This window comes from Aotus nancymaae, unplaced genomic scaffold (assembly GCF_030222135.1).
Source record: "Aotus nancymaae isolate 86718 unplaced genomic scaffold, 86718_ANA_hifiasm-v0.15.2.pri h1tg000059l, whole genome shotgun sequence".
In the NCBI taxonomy this organism is placed as follows: Eukaryota; Metazoa; Chordata; class Mammalia; order Primates; family Aotidae; genus Aotus; species Aotus nancymaae.
This window is the reverse complement of record NW_026988473.1, coordinates 54,885,474-54,900,431: the sequence shown is the minus strand read 5'-3', so window position 1 is coordinate 54,900,431 and position 14,958 is coordinate 54,885,474. Positions and strand designations below refer to the sequence as shown.

General features: G+C 34.4%; 1 protein-coding gene and 1 non-coding gene across 2 annotated transcripts; one reads left to right on the top strand and one right to left on the bottom strand.

Moving 5' to 3' along the window:
- Positions 1-245: 245 nt before the first annotated feature.
- On the top strand, positions 246-398 carry LOC135270304 (small nucleolar RNA SNORA62/SNORA6 family). The gene has a single exon (XR_010338464.1). It is a non-coding gene; the product is annotated as a small nucleolar RNA SNORA62/SNORA6 family (small nucleolar RNA).
- Positions 399-11,885: 11,487 nt separating this feature from the next.
- LOC105720350 (olfactory receptor 51F1) lies at positions 11,886-12,845 on the bottom strand. Its single transcript, XM_012456818.2, has one exon. It carries the CDS (start codon positions 12,843-12,845, stop codon positions 11,886-11,888), a length of 960 nt encoding a protein of 319 aa, XP_012312241.2.
- Positions 12,846-14,958: the final 2,113 nt, after the last annotated feature.

Here is a 14,958-nt window from a genome sequence, read left to right as displayed (position 1 = left end):
CATGGAGGATGAAAGGGCTCGTTGTATTCCAGGTAAAATCAGGAAGATGAGAACAAGCATAAAATATTTGACTTAAATACGTTTTTTAAAAATTACAAGCTTTCAGGCAGAAAATATGGATTTCTTATAAAGAAATGGAAATTAAGCTGGTTTCACCAAAAAATTAAAATATTAAAAAAAAGTCCTTTACAAAACATGCCATGGATGATGCAGAAGAAGATTGAAATATGTGAAAGCAAATGGAGATTGCACGTTATTAGAACTTGGAGCTGGGGCCCTAACTGACTGATAAACTTGTAAGTGTGGGTAGTGTGCTATGTGAGGGTCAAATTTTTCACTACCACCACGAGGGTCTTTGGCCTAGTGAGTAGAGTTTGACAATAATCCTTGCTACAAGTATAATGTTAAAAAAATTACAAACACACACACACACACACACACACACAACCAAGACACTGATGTCTACAAAGCATTGCTGAGAAATATTTTAAAAGATATAAATAAGTGGAGAGACATCATATGTAAATGTATTAGAAGACTCAATAGCATTGGAATGGCTGTTTTCCCTTAATGGATCTATAAATTCAATGTAATATCAACAGATCATTTTTTTTTCTGTAAAAATTGACACTCATTCTACAATTTATATGGAAATGCAAAAGACTTACAATTTTGGAATAGAAGAAACAATTTGGAGTACTTACACTACCAGGATTCAAAGCTTAACATTAAGTCAGTGCAATTAAGACACATAGCATAAGGACAGTCATATAGATTAATAGAACAAATTGGAGAGTTCAGATTTAAATCCTTACATTATAGCCAATTGATTTGTAACAAAGGTGTCAAGAAAATTAAATGAGAGAAAGGATAGACTTTTCAACAAATGGTGCTCAAAATGGATTACAGACCTCAATGTAAGAGCTAAAAATAAAAAATTTCTAGAAAAAAGTGCTGGAGATTTTATGACCTTGGGTTAGGCAAAACATTATTAGATACCATACTAAAAGTCTGAGCCATTAAATAAAATGATCAATATCAGATTTTAAACAAAAATGGTACAATTTAAAAGTCACCATTAAGAAAATAAGAATAGAGAAAAGAGACTGGTAGAAAATGTTTGCATAAAAACTCATAGAAAAAATATAAGGAACTTTTACAACTCAATAAAGAGACGAACAATCCAATTAAAAATGGACAAAATATTTGAATAGACATCTCACCAAAACATGTACAAAAATGACTAATAGGCACAAGAAAAGATGAGCAGTAGGAAAATAAAATTAAAATTAAGAAATAAAAATTTAAACTGCAAAAAAATACCATTATCCACCCACTAGAATGGCTATAAATGAGAGAGAGAGAGAGAGAGAGAAAAAAAAAAAAAAGAAAGAGAAAAAGAAAAGGAAAGGAAAGGAAAGGAAAAAAAGGGAAAATACAAAGTGTCGATAAGCACGTGGAGAAACTGAGCACGTAATACATTGCTTGCGGAAGTGTAAAATGATACACCCACTTTGACAAACAGATTTACAGTTTCTTAAAAATTGAAACATAAACTTACCATATGGTTCAGAAATTATACTCCTTGGACTCTACCAAGAGAAATGAAAGCATATGTACACACAATACATGTATACAAATGTTTGTAACAACATTATTCATAATAGCCCAGAATTGAAACGGTTGATTAACTGGTGAACAAACTGTGGAATACCCTCAGGCTAAAAAACTATTCAGCAAAAAAGGAAAAAATTACTAATAAGTACTATATCATGAATGTACCCCAAATATATTATGCTGAGTGAAAGTAGAATATTACATATTGTATGATCAAGTCTAATGAAATAACTAGAAAACATTTCAAAAAAAGTAAGTAGGGCAGTGTTTACCTCTGAGACAGAATTAAAAGCACAAGAAGAGGCACAAGTGAACATTTAGTTACATATAAAGGTAGACTTTAAAACTGGTAGAAATAAAGTGAGTTATTGAGTACAAGAAGTTAGGTAAACTGGTCATCCATTTGAAAAAAAAAAACTAAAATAAAGCATGTCACCACAATACACACTGAAATTGTTTTCTGATGGTTAAATATGAAAATATCAAAAAGTCACAAATATTTTAGAATAAAATACAGGTAAATATTTATATAATCCTGTAGTAGAAAAAAATTTCTAAATATAAAACCAAAGATATAAATTGTAGAGGTAAACATTTGATTTGGTAAAATTCAAACAATTGTTTTATAGCAAAAAAAAATTCCACAAATTAAAAAGGGTAATTATAAATTTGGGGAAATATTTGAAGCATATGTAACATTCAATTGAATAATGTGTTTACTATATAACTTTTATAAAAAAATGACAAAAAGTTTGGCAAAAAGAATTAAAAATGGAATTCTCCAAAGCACTAGTAGTTAATACAGGAAGACTTTTCAGTCTCATAGTTAGCCAAAGAAATGCTAATTGAAACAATTGTTATTAACCTTGACAAAGATTAGTAAGGATTGTTAGGCTGCAGGAAAACTGGTACACTTATGTTGTAGAGTGTTTAAGTAAAATTCGTCATTTTTCAAGCACTTAAGACTTCATTTCCTTTCAATCAACAATTTAATTTCTCTGAAGTTACTAGTAGTATTGACAAAAGCCACTGTTGCTAGTGTGCATGACATGTATACATATATATAAATTATTCCTTCATCATTTGCTAATTATTTCTTTGAATAATAAATATTGAGTGCCAACTTTGTACACTTAACCCTCAAAATAACCTTTTAGTTTCAAGGTAATAAACAATGTTTATAGACAGATTAAAATATTACATATGAGACTGTTCTAATTCCTCAAGTGTAGAAACTGGCTTTATTTCTCATTTGTACTAAAAGAGCTTAGAACAGATTGCTATATTCTGTGATTACTAGGAAAGAAACAACATCTATGTTTTTAACTTATTAGCTCCGTTGATATTTTCCAATGTAGTGTTTCTTCATTTAATTCAAGGACAAAAATATCACCAGCTTGTACATGGGTTGTTTCTTATCATCTCTAGAGTGCACAAAAGAGGATGGCTGTCCTGAGCTTGGTCTCAAGGTAGGCCACAGTCTGGGCCTGATACCCTTCCTGCATTTGCCACTACCCAGTCAGCCTCTCACTAGTCAAATCTTAATTTCCATTGCTGAAACTCATGGGTGTAATTAGGCATGAGTTGGAATCTGTGCCTATAGGTTTCAGGAAAAGATCACAAGGAGCTTATCCTTATCTAGCCCCTAAGCAGTAAGGGTGCTCAAGATAAAGAGTATTTTATTTAGGCAAAGACAAGACAAAGAGGAATATGAAGTCAGATTTTTTAGAGTATTAGTCATCTCAGGTAAAGACAAATCTGGAGTTAAATCCTACTTTGGAGAAAAATCAGTTATCATCGTATGATTTGTCAAAGCAACTGGCACACTTATTTTGTAGAGTCTCCCTAGAATGACAAAATGACATTTCTGTGATTGAAAATGCCATGGACTAAATTCATTTAATTAATTAATAAATTTATTTGCCTCCTTATAAAGAAGGATTTGAGATGAATCCTTTATTATATTTTTTTCTGAATTTAGAAACAGCATCTGTGTAATGTTACAAAGCTAACCAACTACATGGAGGGAGAGCAATGACTGTACCAAGCGCATGATAAGCTGAGGCACTGAGATAAAGAGCCTCAATGTTTGGGGCTTGGGCCAAAATATTAGCCAGTTGGAACATGGGAAAATAGATAAGAGGATGGATATAATATTCTCAGAGAGAAGAAAAATTAGCATTGAGCCAGGTTCCTTGCTGCATATCTCTACCTGTGTAACTTTAACAGCATCTTTAATAGGCTGTGACTAATATTCCCAATTTTCAGGTGAGGTTAGAGTGAATGACTTATTGATGTCATTGATAGATTTCATGGAGCCATTGTGTGAATCCAGGACTGTCTGATCCTAATCCAGGACTGTCTGACTGTGGTCATTTTTACTGTGCCACTCTATCTCTCTGGTGCTGAGAACCAAATTAAAAGGAAATGCATCAGATTGATGCAGACCTAAGAGACAGACTAGAATAAATGTTCTGGCATAGGTGTAAACCAATTCAAAATATAATATAGTGATAGTGACGGTGTGATAGTGTACCAGTGACTTTATTTTGGGATTTGGTTATTATGTATGGCAGGAAATACCTACATATAAGAAGCATAATTTTTGCTATGATTAGCTTAATGGATGAAAACAAAACATCTATATGGAATTCAGGATTTCTGAATAGGCACCAGGACCACAGAAGTGAACAAAACAGTGGAGAGTGAGTGGAGTCTGAAACTCAAAGGGCTTGGAGGTCAGGGACCGAGGGTAAGCGGGAAGAGCCTTACCTTTCAAGGTGTGGAGAATTGGAAGGGATGCAAATAGCAGTGTTGAAGGAGAAACGCCAGAAGACTAGGTAAATTTTTGTCTTTAATTTCACTTCCAATAAATTCTTCCTTGTGTTGATCTATGCTAAATCACTTATGATGTTTAGAAGTCATCAAGGGCATTTGTTAAAGACACAGTTAAGTCCTGTTTCTGATCTGAGAGCAGCTACTTGATTTGGACTTCAGAAAGGGAGGAGAGCTTCTCTTGCTCTTACTCAGAGTGGGGTATAAGAAGGTGACCCATTTACCTCTATGAATGGAAAACTTAAAAGGAATCTTAATTGTAGAGTCATTTACTCAGCTGAGATAAGTGTGCCTCTGTGGGATTTTTGCACCATGCTGTTACACTGGACTTCTTTTCCCCTTGGATGAGTTAGTTACCATCAGGAATTGTGGATGCTTAAGTGGAGAAAAATCACATCAGGGAAACTAAACATATTGACACAGGAAGTTTGTGTGTACAGGTTTCAATTAAAAATGAAATTGAATCATTGCTTTGGCGATGTGTAAGGCACTTAAGATGAGAGTCTAGTATTTTTTCTAGGTTTTTGTTTTGCTATATGTTTCTTGATAATGTGTTATATACATTTTTGTGTACTTTGGTTGCTAGATGATTTGGAAGTATCTTCAGGTAATAGCATAATGCCAGTTCCATAGTATATGTATTTTAAATGTCTGTTAGAATGAGCAAATGGATTCCTACAATTTGAAAGCAAGCTGCAAAACCGAATGATCAGGTCGAGGGCTCCATGGGAGCTGACTTTTCAACAGAGGAAAAAAGTTTTAGCAGGTTGGGAACTCAAGTGGAAGCAACTACCAGAAAAAAAAAAAAAAGATCTGCCTTTTCCTCAAGGATTATATTGATTCACTTCTGTATAGTGATTACTGTTTTCTAGTCAGATACATTATATTATTTAATCTTAGCTGTTCAAGCTAAAGCACATTTCAATATTTACTTGACAAGTACTGATGAACACCATGCTTGACATAAAATCAGTGGTCAGTAATATTACTGAATTAATTTATTCCCCTCTCTTGAAATCTATTTCATAGTATAGAAAAGAGAATTATATAAACAAACACAATAGAAGTCATTTTATCCAACTCTATTTTGGTTAATGGTTAGGTTTGCTTTTGAATAAGGTTGATTACATAGAGGAATCAGAAAAACTATTTTAACCTACATTGAGCATTTTATTTAAGCTTCCAACTTATAGATGTACTTTATTCACATTTCAATGTACAGTTAGGGCCTTTTAGTATAGTTTTACAAATTGAAATTCCACATCATCTTCTTTGCATGAACTATGTCTTTAATCCAAATTATATTATAATAATCAAGATAGTCAAGATAAAAACACTGACAGCTGACAGATCACTTATTGGGACCAGTGAGAAACTGCTATTTAGAAAATAAGTTGTAATTATTCAACTGGCAGCTATTATCAGTCAGTATATTTTCAGAGGAAATGAAACTTCTGGTTGATCTAGCAAGTTTATTCAGTAGAACTTAGATAAAAATCATACTTGTTTCTTTGTTATACACTTTTAGAAAAGTGGAAAAACGGAGAAAAAGGAGACTTACTAGAGTGGGAGGCAAATAGTTCACGTATTTTCTTTGCCTAGAGCAAAGTTCCAAGAACCCTGTGTTATAGAACCAGGAAACCCCAAAACTGCTTTGCTAATAACTGTAGCTCAAAGAAAAGACATAGCAATTGATATCAGTTTCTGTTTCAGCAGAGTGATGACATAATCCCTCAAAATTTTAAAGAACAGTACACGGGATTGGGATTTAGTATCTTCTTGGCAGGTGAAATTTATTTACAATTTGGAGAGCAAGAGAAAATATTGAAGGCTATATTAACCAATATTGTAATTTCATTATAAGATTAATCTGAAATCTATGTCGAGGATAAATTAGAATAAGGAGAGCATTTGATAGAATGTGCCTAAGAGATTCCCAGGACACAGAATGATGAATCGGGCAGTGAGAAATAATATAAAATTGGCATCAAAGAACTGTATTTATGTTAAACGTTACCAGTTTGAATGGTGAAAATAGAGGCAGTGGTCAAACAGGACATTGATAAATCAGGCTTGGTTGGGTGAACAAAGGGTGGCATCACAAAGGGAGATCAGAAATTCTCAGCTTTGATCAAATAGAAATTAAAAGAGAAAGACATGTTGCCAGAGGTCTGAGGAGGGCATAGTCAGTTTTCTTCAATGAAAGAAAATTGCAACTTTACATCTTTTGTGATCAGGAATAATTTCATTTATCAAAACAGAATCAGATTACTAATAAAAGAAACTAATTAATTTGGGTTTGGACTTGCTGAATTTGAGGTACTGAAGGGCATGTGGATAATTTTAGTAGGAAGACATGGTTAGAAATGCTTCATGAGAGTATATGCCCTTCCACAGCATGCTTTATTTATTTTCATATTTCATAGGTGTTGATAAATACTAACTCAACAAATAAATGCATAATTATGTGGAAATTAATTTTGGCTAATGGGTTTTTCTGTTTATGAAACAGAGCAATGGTACAGAAACACAGACAAGTTGCTATAGATTTTTTGTAGATGTTTTTGCACATTTTTTAATTCTCCTAAATTGTCACAGATGAATAATTATTAGTTATATTAAAGTTTAATGGTATGTAGCACTATTTGTTATTAGTATTTAAGTATTTAGCATTAAATTTGATTCCTAAAATAAAAATTGGATTCCTAAAGCCGTCTGAATAAGTAATTCTATAATATAATAAACAGGATAATTTTATAAAGCATCTAAATTATACAGAAGGGATATTTTACTGTGCCTCTGCCTAATAAAGTAAAATTTTAATCTTTATTACTTTTTAATCTTTGCTTCAAAATGTCTCATTCTTTGCTGTGGAGCTGCAGGAAAGATGTGGCAGGTTAATAAATTTGTTTACTCCATAATTTTATGTAACTGTTTTGTTATTCATCTAATCATAATATTGTAATCCTTATTACTTTTGCCTTAAGCAGTTTTGCTAAAAGGGAAATTTTAAAGTTGTCAATATTCTTTTGCTTATTCAATTTAATACCCAGGATAATGACCATTGCCTTAAAATATATGTCATTAATTGAATGTTCTTAGTGCACTTCTTTGGGTAAAGACAGGTAGGTGACTGGTACTGGCTAGTTCTTTGACAAAAAAAATCTCCCCTTTTCTGATAATAGACCCCAGAATAGAAATGGGTCTAATATACTGGGCCTGTGCACATGACCTGATTGGTTAATACTAGACAGTTAGGTATCTGACCCAAGCAGGGTTAAAGAGATGCTCTCTTAGGATAATTTTAACATTATATTTCAAAATAATTTCTAAGCTATGAAAAAGTTGTAAAAAGAATACACAAATTTTCACATATCCTTTATGCTGAAACCCCATTTCCTGAGTATTTGAAACTTCAAGGGAGACACATGAAACTCTCAAATTTCTGTTGAGCAGCCTACAGCTGCTCTGGCTTCTCTTTGTCTCAAGGTTTGGTTGGTTGGTTTCTCCTTGTAACTCCTTCCCTGTTTTCCTCTTAATTCCACACATATGATGGTTATTAAAATATTCTCTTCATATGTCAGATTATAAGCACCAACAACCCTAGTTCATTACCATATTCTATGTAAGCCCCATTTCCCAGGAGCTGTTTCTAGGCAGTCACTGACTGTGGCAGAGAAACTGAGGTAGGTCCGTTTCTAGAAGGCACAGAACTCTGCAGACAGGAATTTTGATTTGAGGATACCCAATAGCCTTGACTAAATCTGTTCAGAACTGCAATACAGTCTAGGATGTTTCTCTCTACCCAAACTTTCTTTCTCTCTTTAACTCAAGGTCAAGCCTACATCAAAGACTGACAGCTCTCACTCCTCTATTCTTTCTTTCTTTTTTTTTTTTCTTTTTTTTTTTTTGTAGTAAACGTTACGTAACCCCTTGTTGACTCCTCGTCTATTTTGGCCCAGGGAGGTTATGCTCTATTATCCATGTGCACACCAACTTGCTTGGTAAGCCTGCTTGTCTACCCTTCCAATCTTGTTGGTTCCTATGATAATTGTAGCTCTGGCTTTTGGTGGTTAACCACTGCTACCAGGCTTCTATTACGTCAAGGCCTCCTCATATGCATGGGTAGCCTGGCTTGGTTACTGGCTATTGCTGGCCTCCCTGATCAGCAGAAAAGAGCTACTATTCAGCTTCTTAGATATGCTGGTATCATTTTCACATCTCATTTCCAGTGGCTTCTGAATGATGTGTCCTCTGTACACTTTTATGGAAAGTGTATGATGAGTCTTCCACCTTTACACAATCTGCCTATTCCAGCATGCACACTGTCATCAGCCTCTATATTCTTTCCTTTCCCATCTACTGGGGCAGTACAGTCATTTCTGATGTGCTGAATGTTGTCCAACACTTTTTCTAGCTAATTGTAACTCAATAGTAAATTAGCCACATTCCTTGGTGTTCTTGTTAAGGTGTTAAAATTTGTATTCCAAATAAATGGCCCTATATTGATGCTTTCTTGCCAATATAGTCTTCTATTCTGACCTCTTGATCAACATTCTCACGCTTCAATCCTGAGGGCATTTCGTGGATTCTTGCCATAAAATACTTGCTAATTTTTGCTATTCTTCATGTTATAATCTCTTTCTTATTTTACTAGGCCCAGCATATTCCCAACAGATTTGTTGCTGGAATTTAATGCTAGTGTTCATTCTGGTGGCCAGTACAGGAGATGGAGGCAGCACCAGGAGATGGAGTTATGGGAAATGGTGGAAATGATTGTTCTTATCAGAGAAGTGTGGGCCACCTCTGCAAGCCCAAGGGTTAGAAGGATTTCTGCATAATCAATGTCTTTATGGATCACTCACCTAGATGTTTCTACTCAATGTTTCACGTTACTACGTTTTTCCCCAGCATACAGATGTAACATCACAGACCTGCTTGGGTTGAGTACTCAAATATTTGAGGAGTTCTTTGACTCTGACAATAAGATAGACATAGTCTTAAATAAGTTCATTCTTTCTGGCTATAGATGTTCTGCTGCTACAATAAAAAGTGATTTAATTAACTCACCAACAGTAAATGGGTATCTTTGCTTGGTGTAACAAATCGGCTGTGGGAAACTTACTTAAGTTGCATCCTTCATTTCCCTCCCTCTTTCCTTTGCTCTCTGTCTTCCTTCCTTCTCTCCTTCTGTTTTTTATCCTTTTCTCTCTCCATTTTTTCTTTCCTCCCACAGTTTCTCTCTCTCATTCTTTCTTTATTATCTTCATTTTTGCAGTAAACTCTGCTTGGATAAAGTATTACAATTTAAAAAATCTTCTGCTAGTCACTGTGCTGTCAGTTTGTAATATTGCAATGAGTGCTTATTCTAATAATGTTTGTATATATTACATTATTTTACCACATATATCTTTCTGATGTTCCAAGCAGCTAACAGGCATATAGAATTACCCAGGAAAAAGACTCTCAAATATAAAAGTCAGGAAGTATAGCCAAATTTGTAAACTAAATCAATAAATGAATTCATTTGCATAATGGCATTGTTTTGCCAAAAGGTGTTTTTAAAGCTACTAATACAACTCTTGTAATCTATGTTTACCTGAGGCAAGCTGAAGTAGAGGAAAAACAGAAAGGAAGTTTGTGTTTTATAGTTTTCATTCCTGTATACAAATAGACCTTAAAACTCAGAAGATAATTTTTCCATGATTAGTAAAATTGTCATACAATATTTCTTACACTTTTCCAGAGTTTCTTACAAAATAGTCCTCTCCAGCATTCACATTTGAATACTCTTTCAACTCAGAAGTCAACATAAACAAAAAGTAAAATTTTACTTTTGAATTATCACCCCAATAAGTTTATTATTTCATGTTTTTTTGTTCATGTTGATGTTTTAAACACAAGATTTTTACCTTCATGAGTGCACAGTAATACTCTTTATTACTCTTTTAATTTTTGTTGTTTCCCATTAGGTCAAACGTAAAATATACCTGCAGTCACTGTGTGCTGATAAACTGAATATTTAAAAACAGAAAAAATTATCAATGCTATTAAATTAAATTGAACAATGGTATTACATACAGTATGTAATACTAGTTTATATGGTATAAAAATTTTCATTATCAGTGATTTAAAGCTACTAATATGACATCATGTAATGAATAGTTAGAAAGGTATGCAAAAATAGGCTCTTTCAAGCTGGTGTGCTCTCTCTCCAGCACACTGCTGCCCTCCATATTTGTGGGGTACATGGAACATTTCTTCCATCTATCACTACTTTTCCAGTGGCAATAAAATTGATGCGTGACTGCCTTTAGGTTCTCATCTCCATTCCCACTGATTTTGTTCTGCCATTATATGCAACTGACATTTTTAAGCTTCTGTCTCTGAAATCCAAAGAGTTACTATGAGTTCATTTTCAGAAACCAAACATTGGGTCTATCTCTGTAAAACTGTGTATAGGTGAGAACCATGAATTCTTTACCTTGGTTCTTTAGTTGGTTAAGGAGCCACATAGGTCTTTAATGGCATTTGTTATAACTCTGAAACTTATGGAAAACAATGTAAGTTTATCTATGGAGAAGGTCCATGAATTTCATTAGATTTCTAAGGGATCCTAGTGCAGAAAAAGGTTCAGAACATCTGTTCCAAACTTCCTTGTAATTTACTTTAGATTCGTTTCTAGTTCTCTCAAGTTCCCATTCCCTGCAATAAATTAGCAGGTGTGCCTCATCCCTAAAGCTTTTATTTGGAATGTCCAACACGGGCTAATGACTTGCATGCCATGACATAGCTATTTTTGCGTTTTGTATTATGAATTATCCATGAAGAAAACAGCTAAAGTATATTCTAAGCAGGTTACTACAGCTTTTTAAGATGGGATGGAACCATGGAGATCCAGGTCGTACTTTTGATCTTAAAACATTTCTGCTAGATGACTTTGGCAGAGGATATAATACAGTGGTGAAGAGCATAGCATTTGAGATACAGAACACCTGAGTTCAAATCTCAACTGTGCCTCATGTTATTTACATGGCCTTTGGTGGCCTAAATGTCTATAAATCTGTTTCATCATCTGTAATATATCACTAATAGTAATATATATTTCATTTGGCTGTTTTGGAAGAATAAATGGGATATGTCTTAAAAGCAGTTAGTAGAACACCTAACCTGAAACAAAGAGTTAATACATGTTAGTTGCCAGGAGTATCATTTTGTCATTTCATTATTGTTATTTTCCTAATTACACTACAGATGTCTTGGATGATATATCATACTATATTTTATGACCAAATATACAACGTATTATTGTCTGTTGAATGAATGAAAAATATTTTTAAAACCCACATGCAATAGCCAGTAAGATAGCAAGTTTGCTTTTCTACAGTGCAAGTCACTTATGTCAGGTTTTTATCAAATAACATTATGTCTGTTCATTTTGTAAGCAGCATACTGAGTACAGCCTTGCGGATCTGTTTTGTTTTTACACTGTAGATGATGGGGTTGAGCACAGGGGGCAAAAGCAGGTATACATTGGCCATCAATGAATGGACCACTCTGGGGGCTGAGTGACCATAGCGATGCACCAAGGACAGGCTCAGCATGGGGATATAGAAGATAGCAACTGCTCCCATGTGGGAGACACAGGTGCTGAAGACCTTGTGCTGTTCTTCAGGGGAGGCAATTCTGAGGACAGAGTGAATAATTAAGATATACGACAGGACGATGCATGGCGTATCTATTCCAGTGGTCAGGATAAGATCAATTAATCCACAGATGCTGTTAGCCTGAATGTCTGAACATGTTAATTGAATCACGTCTGAATGGTAACAGTAGGAGTGGGAAAGGGCATTCATTCTACAGAAATAGAGAGGCTTAAGGAGCAAAACTAGTGGCACCATTAGTACTATAGCACGTGTAATAATTAGGAGACCCATCTGAATGATTCTGGAATTAGTGAGAATGGTAGTGTACCTCAGAGGATCACAGATGGCCACATAACGGTCAAAGGCCATAGCCACCAGCACACCAGATTCCATAAAAGTGAATCCATGAAGAAAAAACATCTGGACAATGCAGCTATCTAGACTAATTTCATGGACATCAAACCAGAGGATACCTAATGTTGTTGACAATGTAGAAACAGTCAAGCCCAGATCAGTGGCTGACAGCATGGAGAGAAAATAATACATGGGTTCATGGAGACTCTGCTGGGTAATGATGATGAACAGGATCATGGTGTTCCCAGAGAGGGCAATGGCGTAAAGACAACAGAAAGGAATGGAGATCCAGGCATGGGCAGACTCTAGGCCAGGAATGCTGGTCAACAAGAAGGTTGGAAATTTAGATGTCAAGTTGCTTAGGATTTCCATGGTGTCCTGGTTTTGCAGCATTTGTCCTCATAATGCTCCCATCCTACAGAAGTGATACATTACAGTGTTATGCAAAATACTTAGACAATTTTCTTTTGGTTAGGAGAGTTATCCAAGGTTATGGAGAAGAGCTGCATCATTGAGAAACCTCTAAATTAAAGTATAATGTTCATCTATCATTCATAGTCAGCAAATATATATACACCTATTTAACCTAAAATTCAAGGAAAATATGTGCTTATTTTATATCATTTTAGGATAATGTTTTTATATCTATAAAACCTTGAGCTCCATAATATCATAAGATCCTATGAATAAAGACTTGGTTAAAAGATAAGTACATTAATTTTGAATATGTTTGAGTGAAATGAATAAGAGAAAGATATTTAAAAGTATCCTCAATTCTGCAGTGACCATGTGGGTATGAATCTGCAGACACAGATCTCCAGATAATTGCCAGTAATACAGATTTGGATGTTAGAACTGCATATGTGTTATTTTCATCCACCACCAAAGGTGAACAACCACAGAGAGTAGATTTACAAGGGAAAACCAATGAAGACAGAACTCTCTAGAAGATTGCAAAGGACCATATCTATTAAAGCAAGATGACACTGGTTTTATGGAAACTATAGTAACCAAGAGAACGTAGTATATAGACTAACATGAACTGCTATTATGTGAACAACTGTGTTGAATTGCAAATTCAAATGCAGCCAATAGCTCATTAGTGACCCTGGGAAATGCAGTTGGAAACTGAGAACCTGCTACAGTGACTTTGGTAATGAATGAAAGGGTTAGCAGTAGAGGTATGGTTTATTTTATTTCTGGAACATGGTAGTGAAGGCAAGGAGAGAAGTAGACCATAGTGAAAGAAGGATGATGGAGAATTTTTACAAAATGGGAAGTATTCAGAGAAATGGCTAAATTCATAAACTGAAGTTAATGATACAATAGATAGGGAAAAATTGAAAATGTAGAATGTGAAGAATTGATTGATACATAAATGTCCTTAAAAAATACTAGATGATTGAATATAGAGAATGGTAGTAATTAGCCCTCAAAAAGATGAGGATCATCATTTCAATTGATACTAGAGAGTAGCAAATTGTCGGTTGGTGGAGGGTTATGTGAAAAAGTGTTACCCAGTATCTACATTTTGCTCTGTGAAATATTAGGAGGAAATTTACTGCTGTTCAAAAGTAAGAAGTGATGGCTGGAGGAGTTGGTAGAAGTTTTCAGGAGACAGAGAATGAGAAAGGTGGTTGACTTAGTAAAAACAGAAATGCCATAAAATGGATTTCAATTAAAATTCTAAAAGTTATTTTATAAATTAATACATTTATATTGTTCAAATGAATTCTAGGAAGATATAAAATTGAATAATAGCAATACTCAGTATATTATAATTTTCAATCAAGTTTTTAAAAATTGCAGGTGGCAGAATGTGAAGTTTAAGTTCATAAGAGTAAATATCCTATAATAAGTACACATGTCATTATTCCCTTTATGCTAGTTTTCTGTATTTTCTTATCTCTAGTTCTCTGAGTTTCAGTTGAATCTGAGAAAATTAAAATATTTAACTGTGAATTATTAAAGGTGGTATATCCTTGTGTTATATGGATCCATGAAGATAGGATGGACCCTAATGTTATCTGTCTTCTCTGTAAACCCATATGACTATTTGTGAATAGGTAAGAAAACACAAAGTCAACACAATGAACAATTCCTTCTTCCCTCTTACCAGTTTCATGTAGAAAGAGGGGCCTTCTCTCTTTTCTAGCAGAGAAAGAACAGACTACAGTTCTGGAGCCATGAACTTTATGCTAAGGTGGAATTGAGCTGTGGGCTCATTGGTAAGAGTTGGGTCTCTCTGAGGACAAACAAAAAAAAACAGAGATTAAAGAAAATCTCCCTCTCTTTATCTGTGAAAATTACAGGGCAGAGGTGTACAATCTCAGGAGGGTTTTACTTACGAACCCAAGTGACTTCGGGTCCACAGGGACACTAAATGAGAAGCAAAAGAAACCAAATCATACATATGAATAGAAAATTTAGTCGTCTAGGCACTGGAGAATAGAGAGAAGCATGCTATTGTCACTGGATTATTAGTGTGCTAGCAAGATAAGAAAGC